Source organism: Sus scrofa, chromosome 12 (genome assembly GCF_054392235.1).
Source record: "Sus scrofa isolate SSC_HxYL_T2T_F1_AM1 chromosome 12, Sscrofa_HxYL_maternal_Yorkshire_Landrace_v2.0, whole genome shotgun sequence".
Taxonomy (NCBI): domain Eukaryota; kingdom Metazoa; phylum Chordata; class Mammalia; order Artiodactyla; family Suidae; genus Sus; species Sus scrofa.
In genome coordinates this window covers 65,909,024-65,925,064 of record NC_139394.1, presented here as the reverse complement: position 1 = coordinate 65,925,064, position 16,041 = coordinate 65,909,024, and the positions used below count along the sequence as shown (strand labels likewise).

General features: G+C 62.6%; 1 protein-coding gene across 7 annotated transcripts in view; it reads left to right on the top strand.

Annotated features, from left to right (window-relative positions):
• MYO15A (myosin XVA) overlaps positions 1 to 12,923 on the top strand; it is a 50,403-nt gene extending 37,480 nt beyond the window's left edge. For 5 of the 7 annotated variants that reach the window (XM_084986325.1, XM_084986322.1, XM_084986320.1 and 2 more), the window contains 11 exons: positions 16 to 98; positions 1,594 to 1,724; positions 2,667 to 2,761; positions 2,916 to 2,993; positions 3,277 to 3,373; positions 4,946 to 5,106; positions 5,841 to 5,974; positions 8,288 to 8,421; positions 8,671 to 8,804; positions 9,818 to 9,958; positions 12,407 to 12,923. In XM_084986325.1, the coding sequence (XP_084842451.1) occupies positions 16 to 98; positions 1,594 to 1,724; positions 2,667 to 2,761; positions 2,916 to 2,993; positions 3,277 to 3,373; positions 4,946 to 5,106; positions 5,841 to 5,974; positions 8,288 to 8,421; positions 8,671 to 8,804; positions 9,818 to 9,958; positions 12,407 to 12,508 (1,290 nt within the window). In that variant the 3' untranslated portion in view covers positions 12,509 to 12,923. The remainder of the gene's footprint in view (positions 1 to 15; positions 99 to 1,593; positions 1,725 to 2,666; positions 2,762 to 2,915; positions 2,994 to 3,276; positions 3,374 to 4,945; positions 5,107 to 5,840; positions 5,975 to 8,287; positions 8,422 to 8,670; positions 8,805 to 9,817; positions 9,959 to 12,406) is intronic. The other 2 variants (XM_084986324.1, XM_084986323.1) reach the window with 2 other exon arrangements.
• The last annotated feature ends 3,118 nt before the right edge of the window (positions 12,924 to 16,041 follow it).

The window sequence follows — 16,041 nt, the reverse complement described above, 5'->3', positions numbered from 1 at the left end:
CCTGCTCTCCTCCAGCTGTGCAGGGACCATGAGGTCATGCGGGACGAGTGTTACTGCCAAGTCGTGAAGCAGATCACAGACAACAGCAGCACCAAGCAGTGAGTGGGCTGGACCTTTGCCCCTGTCTGCCCTCCCCTGCCGCGCCCATGCTCCAGGAGGGGCCGGGTCAGCCTCCCACCTCCCAGCCCGCCCCCCACCGCCCACCCCTCCGATTCGCTCTCCCTCATCCTCTTCCTCACGCAATAGGCAGGGCACGCCTGAAGTTGCTTGGTCTGGGACAAACCTTTTCTGGCCTCTGAGCTTCAGTTACCTCATCTGTAAAACGCAGTGATAACGTGTGAGGCCAGGTTCTTGGTTCCGAGTGGCAGAAACCCAATTTAATCTAGTTTAAGCAAAAGAGGGTTCCGGGAACTGAAAAGTTTGGCAGAAGGGCTTCAGGCATAGTTGGATCCAGAGGTTATTTGGAAGCAGTTTTTCCCTCTTTCCTCGTCTGGCAGGATCCTCTGTGTTGATGTCTTTCCCAAGAAGCATATTCCATAACTGAGCTCTGGGGAGATGTTTCCCATGGAAAGCAAGATTGACCCAATACTTGCAGCAAACAATCCCAAATCCAGTCTTATTGGCCTGGCTGCCCCATGCCACCAACCACAATGGCTTGAGGATACAGAGCTTGGATTGGCTAGGCCTGGGTCATGTTCCCAACCCCTAACCAATCACCACAGCCAGAGGGAGGCTGAATTCTTTTCTTTTCTTTTTTTTGGGGGGGCCACACCCACGGCATATGGAGGTTCCCAGGCTAGGGGTCTAATCGGAGCTACAGCTGCCGGCCTACACCACAGCCACAGCAATGCGGGGTCTGAGCCGCTTCTGCGACCTACACCACAGCTCACAGCAACTCTGGATCCTTAACCCACCGAGCGAGGCCAGGGATCGAACCAGCGTCCTCGTGGATGCTGGAATCCGTTTCCCCTGAGCCATGATGGGAACTCCGGGAGGCCGAATTCTATTGGCTCCCATGCCCATCTCTACACCAATCACTGTGGCCAGGGGCGGCATTATTCTGATTCTAGCCGAGCCGTGGGTCTACCCATCTGCAAACTGCAGGGACCTGGGGAGGAGTGGGTGGTTTCCCAGAGGAAGCCCAGGTGGGGTCCCCCGGCACCAGAGATTCCCACGAGTGAAACCCTCAACCAGGGCAGTGAAGGTGCCTCTGTGGCCCGCACACTCCCGGCACACAGCAGGGGCCCAAAGCGTGTGCTGCACCTGTTACCACCGGGCCATCCTCCTGTCTACTTGCCCCAGGAAGTTTGGGACCACCCAGCCTCGCCTGCCCCCACCTCTGCAAAGGGTGCGGCCCCCCTTCACCCAGCAGCACCCTCTCCAGAGATGCCGCTGGGGAAGGCTTGTTCGTCGTGCACGTCGGGGGCCTCGTCCCGTTCCTTCCCTCCGTCCCAACTGGGTCCCCCATGGGACACCCCTCCTGCATGGGGAGGAGCACCCTTAGAAGACGGGAGTAGCCTGAGCCGGGGAGGCTCCTGGCAGGGCACAGCAGCGCAGTGGCCCCTAAATGGCGCCCCATGTGTGTCCTTGCAGGGACAGCTGCCAGCGAGGCTGGAGGCTGCTGTACATCGTGGCTGCCTACCACAGCTGCTCCGAGGTCCTCCAGCCGCACCTCGTTCGCTTCCTCCAAGATGTGGGCCGGACCCCGGGCCTGCCCTTCCAGGGTGAGGGGCCGGCCAGTGGGGACCCAGGGTCAAGGGCTTGTCTGCAGCCGGCAGGAGGGCCTGGCCCTTCCCAGGCGCCCGGCAACGTCGGCTGACGTCAGTCTCCTCGCCAAACGTTTGCGGGGGCTCCACAGATCGGATCCACCCAGCAGGTGGCATGATCTAATGGGGAGGATGTGATCAGGGAAGGCTTCCCGGAGGAAGCGTTGCCCTAGGTAGTGAGCACACAGGAGGGATTTCTAGGGGCTGGGCGGGAGTAAAGGCCCGGAGGTGGAGATGTGTGATGTGTGCGGGGAGACGAGAAGGAGGTGGCCTGGTCTTTGAGAATCAACCAGGGTCTTGAGCGGGGCCAGGGCGACAGCGCCCACGACTGGTGGCAGGGTCTGGGCCTTTTCCCCTTGGCGTTTGGAGACAGGGGCAGGCTCACCCCCAGCCTTGTTTTCAGAACGGCCCCTAAGAAAGAGGCCAGGGGAGCCCACGCTGCCTCTGCATCCCCCTGGGACTCAGTAACAAGCCCCTGGACTCAGCGGTATATGGACTCTGCTCCAGGGAGGGAGCAGAGTGCGCCCAGGACGCCTGCCTTCCCGCCTCCCGGGAGCAGGGCCAGGGCACCGCTGAACCCAGAGATGCGGAGACGCGACGGGATCTTCTGCCCCGGGACGCTGGGTGTGGGACGGTGGGCACAGCTGCATGCGCCCCCATAGCCACACAGTCAGCGCCCCCGGGCAGAGCTATTTCCAGGGCTCCTGGAGAGCCAAGGCGGGAGGCCCTTAGCCACAGGGGTGTGGGTTTGAATCCAGCTCTCACACTCTGGCTCTGGCCTGGGGTAAATCACTGCCCTCTGAACCGTCCCCGCAGCCACTGAAGAGGCTCAGGGGCCGGGGCCAGGGCAGCCCCCCCTCCCTGCCCTCCCGGGCCGGGCCCTGACTCCCGTCTCTGCAGGGATCGCCAAGGCCTGTGAGCAGAACCTGCAGAAAACGCTGCGCTTCGGCGGCCGGCTGGAGCTCCCCAGCAGCATGGAGCTCCGGGCCTTGCTGGTAAGTGGGGGCTGGGGGCCGGGTGGAGGGAGGCGGCCTGGCCCAGAGACCCTGCCCGGTTGGCACAGGTGCCCCTGCAAGCCTGCCGCCGCCGCCGGCCGGGCCTCCCGTGGAGGGGACCCGGCCTCTCCCTTGTCCCACCCTCCTGTCCCAGGCGGGCCGCAGCTCCAAGAGGCAGCTCTTTCTTCTCCCTGGAGGCCTCGAACGCCATCTCAAAATCAAAACGTGCACCGTGAGTGAGGGGGCCTCTCCGGCGGGCAGGGACCCCCGCCTCCAGCATGGGCCCTGAGAGCTCTGCGCCCAGCAGGCTGCCCCACACGGCAGCGCTGAGGAGCAGGCCGAGCCTCGGGGAGCGGGGTCGGAAAGGCTCCAGACGCTGAGGCCCCCCCCCCCCCCCCCCCCGCCGCCTGAGGCCGACTCCCCGCGGCCTTGGGCCTCCCCTGGCCCCAGGGGCTGGGCGGGCTGGGGACAGGGGTCGGCCGGGCCCTCGCAGCCCCACTCGTCCCACCCCGCAGGTGGCCCTGGACGTGGTGGAGGAGCTCTGTGCCGAGATGGCCCTGACGCGCCCCGAGGCCTTCAGTGAGTACGTCGTCTTTGTCGTCACCCACCGAGGTGAGTGTCCAGGGAGGAGGCTCGCTGGGCTCCCGCGCCCACCCCACCGGGAAGGCCCACCTCAGATGCCACTGCCCCCAGGGAGCCCACCTCAGCACGGGCTCCCAGCCCTGCGTCTGTGCTCCTCGGTGTGGTAGTGTGCGCGTGTGTCTGGGCTGCCGGTTCGGGAAAGACAGGGCCTCGAATGCCCCCCTCTGCCCCTTGGGGTCCGCTCAGGGGGCCCTGCCTCTAGGCGCTCCCCGTAATAGGACTCGGCCCCTGGATCCCACAAGCCAAATACACTTTCCTGCCTCTCACGCCTTGATAGCCGCAAAAGCCCACCCTGGTCTTTCCAGAACTTTCTCGGTGCAGCCAAACCCCTTCTGCCTGTGGCCCCCCACCAGGGACGGGTTTCTCCTCCTGCCGCCTGCCGGTCAGTTCCATGCACCGCTGACCGGCTGTCCCCTGCCACCTGGGCCTGAACCGCCACCTCAGCCCTGTCACCCGCCTCCAGCCAGGGCGTGGGGGGAGGGGAAGGCCGTGAGGAAAAGGCCCCGCAGTGGGATTCCTGGAGCGGGTGTGCAGGCCCAGGCACAGCTGAAAGCGTTTCATCTCCTAAGTTGCTTTAACGGGAATCCCATTGACAGATAGGAAAACCGAGGCCCAGGGAGGCCTCCTGTTGGTGCCGCAGCAAATCACCCACGCGCCTTAAAAAGACACACGTTTATTACGTTATGGTCCTGCAGGCAGCAGTGCTGACGTCGGAGCATCCTTGGGGCGGCTCCTTCCGGGGGCTGTAGGAGGGAGTCTCCTGGCCTTTCCAGCTTCTGGAGGCTGTTCGCACCCCTTGGCCCATGGCCCCTCCTCCACCTTCAAGGCCAGCGGGGCAGCCCCCCCAGGGTGGCTTTCTTTGACCCTCCTGCCTCCTCCACACAGGGCCCTTGAGACGACCTGGGGTCCCCGTGGGTGACCCAGCATGGTCTCCCCGCCCCAGGACCTTGGGCCCCGTCATGTCTCAGGGTCCCCTTTGCTGTGAAGGTACACAGTCTTGGGTGGGGGGATTAGGACGTGACCGAGGCCGGGCCATCACGCAGCCTGCCAGAGTGAAGGGACTTAGGCGACGTCCCACAGCCGGGATTTGAACCCAGGCAGTCTGGACTCTGGCACCGCGCCTCAGCCCCTCTCTTTGGTGCAGTTGTGCGGGAGGCGTGGCAGGGGCAGAACGGCAGTTCGGACAATACAGAGCTAAGCCTCTGTACAGGTCTCGGCCCAGGAGCGCCGCGGCCCCGCCGCCCCACGCCCACCTCAGAGGCCTGGCAGGGCTGCCCTGAAGTTCTGCAGAAAGGCGGTGGTGGCTGGCACGCAGGACCTGAGTCCTCCTGGCCTCTCCCTGCCCCGGGCGGCTGCGGAGAGGGCCGGGCTCCCTGGGCATAACCAGGCCCCTCCCCAGGCCCAGCTGGGCTGCCGCGGAGCTGGAGCTCTTGCCACCTGTGGTCCCCAGCGTCACCCGATCCCGCAGTCGTGCTCTCCTGTGCCTGGGATGGGGTGGGGGCTTGCAGCATGTGCCCACCCAGCCGTCCCGGCTGCCCGCAGGCCAGCACGTGTGCCCGCTCAGCCGCCGCGCCTACATCCTGGACGTGGCCTCGGAGATGGAGCAGGTGGAAGGCGGCTACATGCTGTGGTTCCGGCGCCTGCTTTGGGATCAGCCGCTCAAGTTTGAGAACGAGCTCTACGTGACCTTGCACTACAACCAGGTCAGCACGGGGGCCACTCCGAGGCCGGGGACCTCCTGGGCTCCCAGGGGCTGTGAGCTCAGACTCTTTGGGGCCTCCGCTGTGACTGGGCCCCGCTGACATTGCTGCCCCGAGGCCGCTGCTCCCTGCCTGGCCTCCCCGAGCCAGCGCGCCCTCCCCTCCGCCTCGCTCCCTGACACACAGGGCTTTGCACTTGCCGTCTCGCCGCCGCCGGTCCTGGCTCTGCTTATCTGAGTCCTCCCAGGGAGGTCACCCTGGGCACGGCTGCAGGAAGCTGCCCGGACTTCCTTCCTCCGGCTCTGAGCACTTGGCCTGGCCCTCGCTCCAAGCCTTGGCCTGGCCCTGTCCGTTTTGTCTTGCTGTCACTGCTTTGAGACTGGGTCCTGCCCATCAGGAGCTGCCCAAATCTGCTTTTCCCTCCTGTGCTGACGCTGATGGACGTGCTCAGAGCGAGCACCTGTGTCTCTGAAGCTGGGCCGAAGCTTCGGCCACCCCGAGTACAGATACTTGGCTCTTGTGGCCTGTGGGCCAGCGGCACCCCCCGGGACCGTGGGGCCTCCCGCGTGGCTTCTGGGCCACAGCCATCCCGGTCACCCTCATGTGCCTCTGTCATTGTTCCCTGAAGCCCAGAGAAGTGATAGGCCACCACCCCCAGAAGCGAGCGGGGCCGGAAGTGTTTGGGGTTTGTGTCTGTGCCCCCAGCCTGCTGCCCTTCCCCCGCGTGCCCCCTGCAGGTGCTGCCTGACTACCTGAAAGGCCTCTTCAGCAGCACGCCGCCCGGCCGGCCCAGCGAGCAGCAGCTCCAGCAGGTGTCCAAGCTGGCGGCACTGCAGCACCGGGCCAAGGACCACTTCTACCTGCCCAGCGTGTGAGCACCAGCTGCCCCCGCCCTGACTTGCCCAGGGCAGCACCCCGGCTGCCAAGGTGTTCTAAAGGCCTGGCCTGGCCTGGCCACGAGGCTGGTCCTAGCCTGGCCGTGCACGCGGAGACCCCGCTCCTGGCACAGCAGGTCACTTCCGCTAATGGCCCAGAGCAAACTGAGTGTTAAAAAGTTTTCAGGACACACACCCCGGGGTCCAGGAAATACACTCGGCCACGCAGAGATCTGGACACAGACGTGTTCACCTCGATGTCACCTGCATCGGGGTGGACGTTTCTGTGCTGGCAACACTTCGGTGTTTCCCACGATGGGGGGTTCCTTAAAACACTTGCCAGGCAGCATTTAAACTGTTCTCAGAGACGTGAGGTGTGAAAGCTCCTCAGACTCTCCAGCTCCAGACTCCAGGGAGTTCCCATCGTGGCGCAGCAGAAACAAATCCAACTAGGAACCATGAGGTTGCGGGTTCGATCCCTGGCCTCGCTCAGTGGGTGAAGGATCCAGAGTTGCCTTGAGCTGTGGTGTAGGTTGCAGACGCGGCTCAGATCCCGCATTGCTGTGGCTGTGGTGTAGGCTGGCAGCCGTAGTTTTTATTTGACCCCTAGCCTGGAAACCTCCATATGTCCTAGGTGCGACCCTAAAAAGCCAAAAAAAAAAAAAAAAAAAAAAGGGACTCTAGTATTCCTGGCCTGGAACTTCTGTGTGTCGCAGGCATGGCCAAAAAAAAAAAAAAAAAAAAAAAAATCGGCCCCAAAGAGCTTCAGTTTCTGTGGGTCACATCTGTGGATCTATTTATGTTCTTCAGAATTAGAACTGAGAAACAACTTAAAATATTGACTTCTTAAGTAATTAAAAATAAGGGCACTGCATGTGGACGTACGTGCCTCTGTGATAATTACCGTATAAATAATGTTAGTTAACATTACAAGTTAATATGAATCATTCGTGAAAAAACAGCTATTTTCCCAAAAACCCCAGTGGGAAGGGTGGCCCCGTTTTACATTTTGCAAACCTCTGCACCATCTGCCTTAATAGATGACAGCTGGCGGCCCATCCCTGCTTCTCAGTTTGCTGGGGGGCCACGTCTTGCAGACACTGGCAGACTCCACCGTGCACTTGTGAGGGAACGGGGGGGGGCGGTGACAGCTCAGGTTATCACAGAGGTGGCTTTGACCTCCCAGACCCTGGGCCACACCTTGCAAACCCCTGGTGTAAACGAGGCAGCATGTGCCCTGGGGCCTGTTATACTGTGAGGGCTCAATGTCTACAGCTCGTTTGATGTTATAATTTTTTTTTTAGGGCCACAGGAGGTTCCCAGGCTAGGGGTCACATTGGAGCTGCAGCTGCTGGCCTACACCGCAGCCACAGCAGCGCTGGCTCCGAGCCGAATCTATGACCTACGCCACAGCTCATGGTAACGATGGATCCTTAACCCACTGAGCGGGGCCAGGGATCGAACCTGCAACCTCAGGGATACTGACTGGGTTCGTTTCAGCTGAGCCACAACGGGAACGTCTCTTGCTATAATTTTAGGTGAAGGGTGCAGGGCCTAGTCCTGGCTAAAGACAGTCGAGGAGTTCCCAGCTCTTTGCAGGCGCTCTGCACGCCTTGGCTTAGCTCCTCCTCCCAGCTGCTCTTTATTTCACAGATGAGGAACGGAGGCCCAGAGAAGGGCTGAGGGTTGGTGGCCCGGCTAGTAGGTGGGCTCTAGGCCTGGGAGGCTGGTCCCCGTGCCCGGCTCCTACCCAAGCAGTGCAAAGAAGGAAAGATGCTGCCTGGAGGGCCTTTGCCGGGGTGGGGTTCCTTGAACCTGCTCCTGCCTCGTTCCCCAGCCCAGGACAGCCAGACCAGCAGTGGTTGGTATTTTCAGATGTCCGGAGGCACAGGGGCTGTCCCGAGGGAGCCAGCACATGTCAGGGCGGCCTGGATGGGTGGGGGCTGATGGCCCTGGGGCTGCCCGGAGCCCAGCATTCTCCGCCCTGCTCTGCCAGCCGCTGGCGGTCGCTTTGCCACTCTGATGTTTTCCCACCCTGGGCTTCTCCCCAGGGGTGGGGGCTATGGGAGACAAAGCCACCTGGGGTTCAAGCCTCGGCCCCACTCTCTCAGTCACTGTGTGACCTCGGACGGGTCATGAACTTCTCAGAGCCTCTGTTCCCGTGTCTGCAGACAGGGAGCCTAGGGTACCGGCCAGCGGTATTGAGCACACCGCCCATCCTGCACCCGGCCCACGCCCAGCGGGTAGTGGTCCAGGAGGTTGGCAGAGCCCCCGCCTGCGCTCAGGGCGGCTTTTCCGTCCTCACCCAGGCGGGAGGTTCAGGAGTACATCCCGGCCCAGCTCTACCGCACGGTGGCCGGCGCCTCGTGGCTCGACCTGGTCAGCCAGCACCGGCAGCAGATGCAGGCGCTCAGCCCCCACCAGGCGCGCGCCCAGTTCCTGGGTAAGAAGGACGCCAACCCAACCGGGGAGAGGAGCCGGGGCGGGGGGGGGGCTTGGCTGAGGGGGTGGGATGCAGGCACCTTTCGCTGGTACAAAGGTGTCTGTGGTGTTGCTTCCCAAGTTCTCACCATGGCCCCATCCGGGCTCTGGGGGGAGGAGAGCTGGGTGGGGGGATGGAGGAAGGCCCCAGGCGGCCAGGGCTGGGCGCCCAGGCTGAGGGTGTCCCTGACCACGGCTCCCGCGCCCCCAGGCCTCCTCAGCGCCTCGCCCTTGTTCGGCTCCTCCTTCTTCTTCGTCCAGAGCTGCAGCAACGTGGCAGTGCCGGCCCCCTGCATCCTGGCCGTCAACCAGAATGGCCTCAGCTTCCTCAGCACGGAGACCCACGTGAGTGGCCTCATGTGGCCCTGCATCCCCCCACCCCAGGAGACATCGCTTACCCCTGCAGGACTCTGGGCGCGGCCCCTCCCCCGTCCTCACCTGCCAGGTGGGGGCTGGTGTTCGTGTGAAAGGAGGTGAAACGCTAAACTCTGAAGGTGGCCCTCGTCGGCCCTGGCTGTGGGGCGGGGCGGGGCTTCAGCGACAGGAATTGTTTGTCCCGGTCCTGGAGGCCGGATGCCCAGGATTAGGGTCGTGGCTCCGGGCTCGCAGACAGCCGCCCTGCTGTCCTCACCGGCCCCGTCTCCATGTGCACGTCCCTGGGGTCTGTGCTCCCGCAGCCCCTCTTGGCATGAGCCCTGGTTCCAACCAGGCACCTCGGCAAAGGCCTGCTCTGCAGTCGCCTTCTGGGAGCTGGGTGGGGCCTTCAACATGGGGACGGGGGTCACCATTCAGTCTATGACAAAAAGGACCGCCCCCCCATTCTGAGTTCTCCCCCCCGACTGGGGGGGCACTGAAGGGAGGGCTCCAGGGCTTATGTGGGGACACTGGAGGGAGAGAGTGAGACCGGGAGGGGTTGTTCCCCAGGGTCCCAGGATGTGTGAGCAAGCAGGTGCCACTGGTTCTGGGATGCTGCATCCTGTGGGCGGGAAGCTGGGTCCCCGCCTCGCTCTGGCCTTCCCTGCTTGTGCTCTGCCTTTGTTCCTGGGGCCAGAAAGAAAGCTCCAGGTGGTGGTGGGGGGCAGTGAAGAGGCCCCTTTAAGCTGAAGGTCAGGGCACGGCCAGCATCTCCTGCACCCCTGGACCCCAGACATTTAGAACAGTGCCTGGCATGCTGGGCACTTGAGTCGACTTCACAGGTGAGCAGCGAGGCCCAGAGGTGAAGGGGCTCACTCCGGGTCACACAGCAAGTCACTAGGGAACGAGTGTTCGCGCCTCTTGCTGATCTGACCCCCAAGGAGGGGTAGGGGTGGGTGAGACTGGTCCCCCCCACCGCAGCCCGTCCACCCCCCTTCCCCCAGGAGCTGATGGTCCAGTTTCCCCTGAAGGAGATCCAGTCCACGCGGACCCAGCGGCCCACGGCCAGCTCCAGCTGCCCGTACGTGGAGATCGCGCTGGGGGATGTGGCGGCCCAGCGCACCGTGCAGCTGCAGCTGGAGCAGGTGCGCCCCGCCGGGCAGCCCGGCCGGTCACAGCCCCACTCCCTCACCCTGCTCACCAGGCTCTTCTCCACGGTCCTGGCCGTGCCCCAGGGAGCGTGCAGCCCAGCGCAGGGGACAGAACTAACCCAGCACCGCCCAGAACTGCCCGTGATTCGGGTGGTCCCCTGGAGAGGCGCCTGGATGAGGTTCCTGGGAGAGGGAGGGCCCAGGTCCTTTACAGAGCAGCGAGGAGTTGGACGGGGCACTGGGGCAGCCCAGGCAGGCCAGGGGCGGTCGTGAGGATCCTTGGATCTGGGGCGCCCTCCGGTGGAGAGAGGAGGACATAGGAGGTTTGTGGCTGAGGCTTGGAGGATGGACTGAGGGGCCTGGGGCTGAGGGTGTGGGGACTGAGGTTCCCCGGCGACAGGGAGACCAGGGCCCTCTCCACCTTCTCAGAGGTGCAGCAACTGTGGCTGCTGCTTCAAAACCAGGGCTAGGAGTTCCCGTCATGGCACAGTGGTGAATGAATCCGACTAGGAACCATGAGGTTGTGGGTTCGATCCCTGGCCTTGCTCAGTGGGTTGAGGATCCAGCGTTGCCGTGAGCTGTGGTGTAGGTTGCAGAAGCGGCTCAGATCCTGTGTTGCTGTGGCTCTGGCGTAGGCCAGTGGCTACAGCTGCGATTAGACCCCGCCTGGGGATCTCCATATGCCGTGGGAGCGCCCTAGAAAAGACCAAAAAAAAAAAGGGCTAAAAAAATCTCTTTAAATTTTTAAAAAAAGAAAATTCCTGGGAGTTCCCGTCGTGGTGCAGCAGAAATGAATCCGACGAGAAACCATGAGGTTGTGGGTTCAATCGCTGGCCTTGCTCAGTGGATCCAGTGAGGCTGTGATCCAGTGTGGCTGTGAGCTGTGGTGTAGGTCACAGACGCAGCTCGGATCCCGAGTTGCTGTGGCTCAGGTGTAGGCCAGCAGCTGTAGCTCTGATTGGACCCCTAGTCTGGTAACTTCCATGCGCTGCAGGTGTGGCCCTAAAAACGCCAAAAAAAAAAATTAAAAATAAAAATGAAAAAATAAAGGGAAATTCCCTTGGCACAATGGGTCAGGGACCTGGATTGATGCAGCTGTGGGGCAGACCGAAACCACGGCGCAGGTTTGATCCCTGGCCCAGGAACTTCCACATGCCTCGGGTACTGCCAAATAAAAAGAGCCAAGAGGTCAATCCGCCCCATTCACCGCCCCTGTGGATGGGGGCAGGGCCAGAGTTCTCACCCCATTGGAGAGAGGGGTTCGAGGTCCAGAGAAGGGGCCAAATCGGGGCTGGGTCCTCGCGTCTGCCCGAGCCAGGGGTCTGGACCTGCCTGGGTGGACCTGCAACAGGGAGGGGCTCCACTGCCCCAGCCCTGCCTCTGAGGGACAAGGCTGGAATTGGGCACCCACAGTCCCCTTGCTCCCTGGAAAGCCTGCGCTGGGGACCAGTCCACTTCCCACGGCATCCCGGGCCTGCTCCTGTGGCCACCCCAATCCAGGCCCTACCTGCGGCTCAGCCTGCTTCCCAGGACCCCCCATCTGAGCGCCCACCACAGCAAACCCACCTCCTCAAACCTGCCTGTCCACTGCTGCTTGGGCTCCTTTTCTGGAGCCTCCTCCCCGGACGACCTCTAACTGTTGCTGCGTCTGGCCCTCTCACCCAGCACCCCCTCTGGCCTTGAGGCTTCAAACCCAGCTCTGCCAAGAAGCCCCCTTATTTCTGCCTCTTGCCCCCACCCCAGGCCTGACGCTTGGAGACCCAAAAGCTCTGCTCTCACCTCCAACCCTCGGGCCCCCAACCCAGGACCCCTTCTCACCCCTGCCCCCCCTCCGTCTCCCTCTGTGGCCTCCACAGTCACCCCTCTCCTCTGCTCTCCTGCCCCCTCCTGGCACCAGACCTGAGCACTCACTGTCCCCTCCACCTGGGACGCCCTGACATCACCAGTATCCCTCTGCCCTTATTCGGGTTCCAGCACAAATACCACCTCCTGGGAGTTCCCGTCGTGGCTCAGCGGAAATGAATCTGACTAGGATCCATGAGGATGCGGGTTCAATCCCTGGCCTCACTCTGTGGGTTAAGGATCCCGCGTTGCTGTGGCTGTGGTGGAGGCCGGCATCTGTAGCTATGCTTAGACCCCTAGCCTGGGAGCCTCCATATGCCTCAGGTGCGGCCCTAAAAAGAAAAAAAAAAACAAATCACCTCTTTCTAGAGCCTACCTGCCCCTCCTCGCTGATAATTCACTCTCCGCTTCAACAGCAACACATAGTTAGAAACCATTTATTGCTGGGACAGATAGCTTTTAAACCTGAAGAGCTTATGTGTAGCAAAATACAGCCCTGCAAGGCAGGCCCTGGAAAAGGGCTCAGAGGGGGAGGGAGGTGGGCCCCGCTAGTCCTGGTGGAGCCCGGCCTCCGCCAGGTAACGCTCATGTCTCCTGCAGGGCCTGGAGCTGTGTCGTGTGGTGGCTGTGCACGTGGAGAACTTGCTCAGCGCCCGGGAGAAGCGGCTCACGCTGCCCCCCAGCGAGATCACGCTGCTCTGACCCAGCCCCGCCGCCAGGAGGCTTGCTGTGTGGCCTCAGGGGAGTGACTGGGCCAGCACCTGAGGGGAAATGGAGAGGCAGCCGGTGCAGCGGGCCGGGCTAGGAACCTGGGAAGACCCGTCCAGAGCGGGGATGGCATCGCAGGGCGCAGCCTTGGGCAGAGAGCAGGCGGGCCTCGTGGAGACTGACCAGGGGCCTCCTGCCACCCACCATGGTGGCCCTGCCCTGCCTCCCTGATGCGGCAGGGAAGGCCCACACCACCAGCCTAGCCTGGCTCTGATGTTCAGATCTGCTCCATCCCCAGGTCCCAGCTCCTCATCTGTGCTCCCCCGGGTGCCCCCTGGCACTGCCGCTGAGCTTGCATCCATGGCTCTTGGTCGTTACTGTGCAAATAAAAGGTACGCCTGGCAGCATACTCTCCATGCAGTTGTTGAGCTTGAGTGAGGAGGCGGAGTTGGAGGCCCAGTTGACCACTGAACAGAGCTTCCAGCAGAGATCCCTGTCCCCCACCCCAGGCCCCTGTCACTGGATGGGCCACGCAAGGTTTGAGAGTGCTATAGTTGAGAGAGAGATGTTTCATGTCAGTGGCTGGGGAGGGAGAAATCTGGGAAAGGGCTTCTCAGAGGATGAGACATTGGGGTTGGGTTTTGAAGGATGAAGAGGAGTTTTCTGGGAATAAATGGAGGGGAGGGGAGTGAACATTCTAAATAGAGAAAATAGTGTTTATTCCCTACTGTATCCCCCAGAGCCTAGGACATTGCCTAACAGAGTAGGTGCATAAAAAATACTTGTCACTTGAAAGGAGAAATGAAAGTTGATGCCAAGTGCTGGTGCCTTGGGGAGCGTGTGGGGAATTGGGGAAAAGGAGCCCTAAGCCTAGCAGAGGACGGCTGGATAGGTATGTGGGGGCACAATTGGCAGGAGCAACTGTGTCAGAGGAAGGATTTATGGATGCATTCAGTACTTATGAAGCACCTATGGTGTACTAGGCAAATGCCAGGCCCTGGGAGTTGCTCACAGCTAAATAAGTATAAACCAGGGTAAGACCTGTGACTAAGAGTGAGCTAGGTGATGGGGGAGGGAACAGCATTCCAGACAGAAGGAACGGCATGCGCAGGAACCCCGGCGTGGACGTTACTGTGGCGTTCCTACTTGCGACGGAGGAGGCCACCCAGGGTGGGCTGGGTAGGGCCGTGCAGGACACACTAAGGATCTAGGATTTCGTCCCAGGAGCCATGAAGGGTCTTCAAAGGTTTTTCGATGGGGGGAGTGTGGGGGAATCTGCGCAGACTGTGCTCTGAAAAGGTCATTCCGACCACAGGGCAGAGAGGCCAGAGGGGAGGCTGGGCAACAGCAGTGGGAAACTCTGGCACATGATGCTGGTGGTGCTGGCGGGGAGGGGAGAAGTTGGTACCTTGGGAGAGTTAGGAGGTCCAAGGGGCAGGGCTGGGGGATCCCTCAGATCCTCCTGAGACGGGGAGGTCAAGGAAGAGCCCTCTGTGTGTAGGCACAGGGCTGTCCCACCATCACCACTGTAGGCTGGCTTCCCTGGAAGCAGCCTTGAGAGGACCCGGGAGGCGAGGGAAGTGGAGGAGGAGCCGGAGCGCAGGGCCCAGCAAGTTACCCCTGCTGACTGCCTCTGCCCCGGGGCGAGGCCTTCCGGGTTTCAGACAGCACGTGGGCCATGTGAGCGAGGTGCCAGTGGAACCAGATGGGACAGGCCAACCCCCCCCACTGCAGATTCCTGAGCAGGATGATAACTGAGGGTGGAGTTTGGGGAGGGCTGGTCCACAAGCAGCGGATAACCGCGACCCTGGGGCTTTAACAGCTGCTCTGGTGCCTCAGTGGCAGCTTCAGCAGGCTGAGCCCCACCCTCACCCCACCAGAGGTAAGGATCCCCCGAAAGGCAGAGCAGGAAGACTCAGGGGTGACAGGAGAGTCAGTCCTTGCTGCCTCCCCCCGACCCAGAAAGACAGGAAGTCTGAGCGGCCGTGGGGAGAGCCAGAGCAGGAGTCGCCAAGCCCCAGGGTTCCCAGCCTGGTGCGGGGTGAGAACGACGCAGGAGGGGAGCGTGGGCACAGAGACAGTCACGGCCTGTCTTCATGGGCACAGAGGTGAAGCAACTAACAGTTAACAGGCCCAGTTAGGATTCAGATGCAGGTAGGGGGGCTCCAGAGCTGTGCTGCCTGTGACACAGGCTGGCTTGGCGAGGAGGGTCCCTGGCTGCAAATGGTCGGAGTCAGGGAGGAGCGCCCGAGGGTGGGGGAGCCCTGGGGAGGAGGTAGGCCCCAGGTTTGCCTGCATGAGCCGAACTGGGCTCTACCAGGCTCTTTGGGAGTACTTTCTGATTACTGAGGTAGTGAGCTCCGTGCCAGGAGGTGTGAGCAGGGCCCGATGCCCCCTGTTGGAGGCCAGTTTAGAGGTGGACACTGGGCTCTGGAAGGGCCTGAGGCTTCACAGCCAAACCCCCAAGGTGCAGACCGTGGGCCCCTGTGCTGGGGGGTCGGTCACACAGAATGGCCCAGACCCCCTGGCCACCTTCTAACCACCTGCAGCTGCCCTCCTACCCCACCACCAGCGGTGCCACCTACTGCTGCCGCTTGGGGGGGTCCCCTGGGTAGGGGGCTTGGGGACAGTGGCCAGGCATCCCCCTCCCACAGGCCTTGCTGGCCTGTCCTTGCCAAATCCCCAGCTCCCAACGGGACTTGAAGGCCTGTCAGCTTAGGGCGAGGAAACAAGCTGAGACTTGAGGGCAGCGGTCCATCTGCTCAAGGAACGGGACTTCATCCTCACAGCACCATACACGTGGGCCCTGCACTGATGTCATTCTCGTTTCAGACCCACAAGAGCGAGGCTCGAGTGAGGAAGCCACGCGCCCAGGGTCCTACAGCCGGTCAGGGGGTCCAGACCCAAACACCCATCTGCCAGGTTGCAGGAGCTGGAGCTCAGGCTCCGCGACAAGCTGGCGGCGGTGGGTAGACAGGGCGCAGAGGCAGCTGGCCGGGAGCACAGCGGCCAGGGAGGCGAGGCCAGGAAACCCAAGAAGCGCTGCATCTCAGTGCCAACCTGGGGAGGCTGCTAGACAGGGGGGAGCTGAGCCTCAAAGAGCCACAGTGAAGGAGAGGGCGGGAGGGACGGGCATCCCGGGCGGAAGACCCAGGAGGGGCGAGGGCGACCCCGCGTGCAGGCCCGGCGGTCAGGAGGGGCCGCAAGGGTCTGAACAAAGGCCTGGGCGCCGGGCAGCGCCGCCGCCAGCGCTCCAGTCCCGGGGCTCCCCCGGCGTCCTGGGGGCTCCGGCTGCGGAGGGCCGCGCACGCGCCGCCCCGCCGGGACGTGACTCGGGCAACGTCCACGCCGGGCGGCGGCGAGGGGGCGGAGTCTGCGGCCGACGGGGCGGGGCTCTGAGCCCCGCAATCTGAGCGTTTCCTTGCGCGTTGAGGGCTTCCCTCCGGTAGGGCCTCCACTCAGGCACTCACTTAGCCACCTGGTCAGCCTTCGGAGGTCCTCGCCGCCCGCCCGCCCGCCGCTGATTA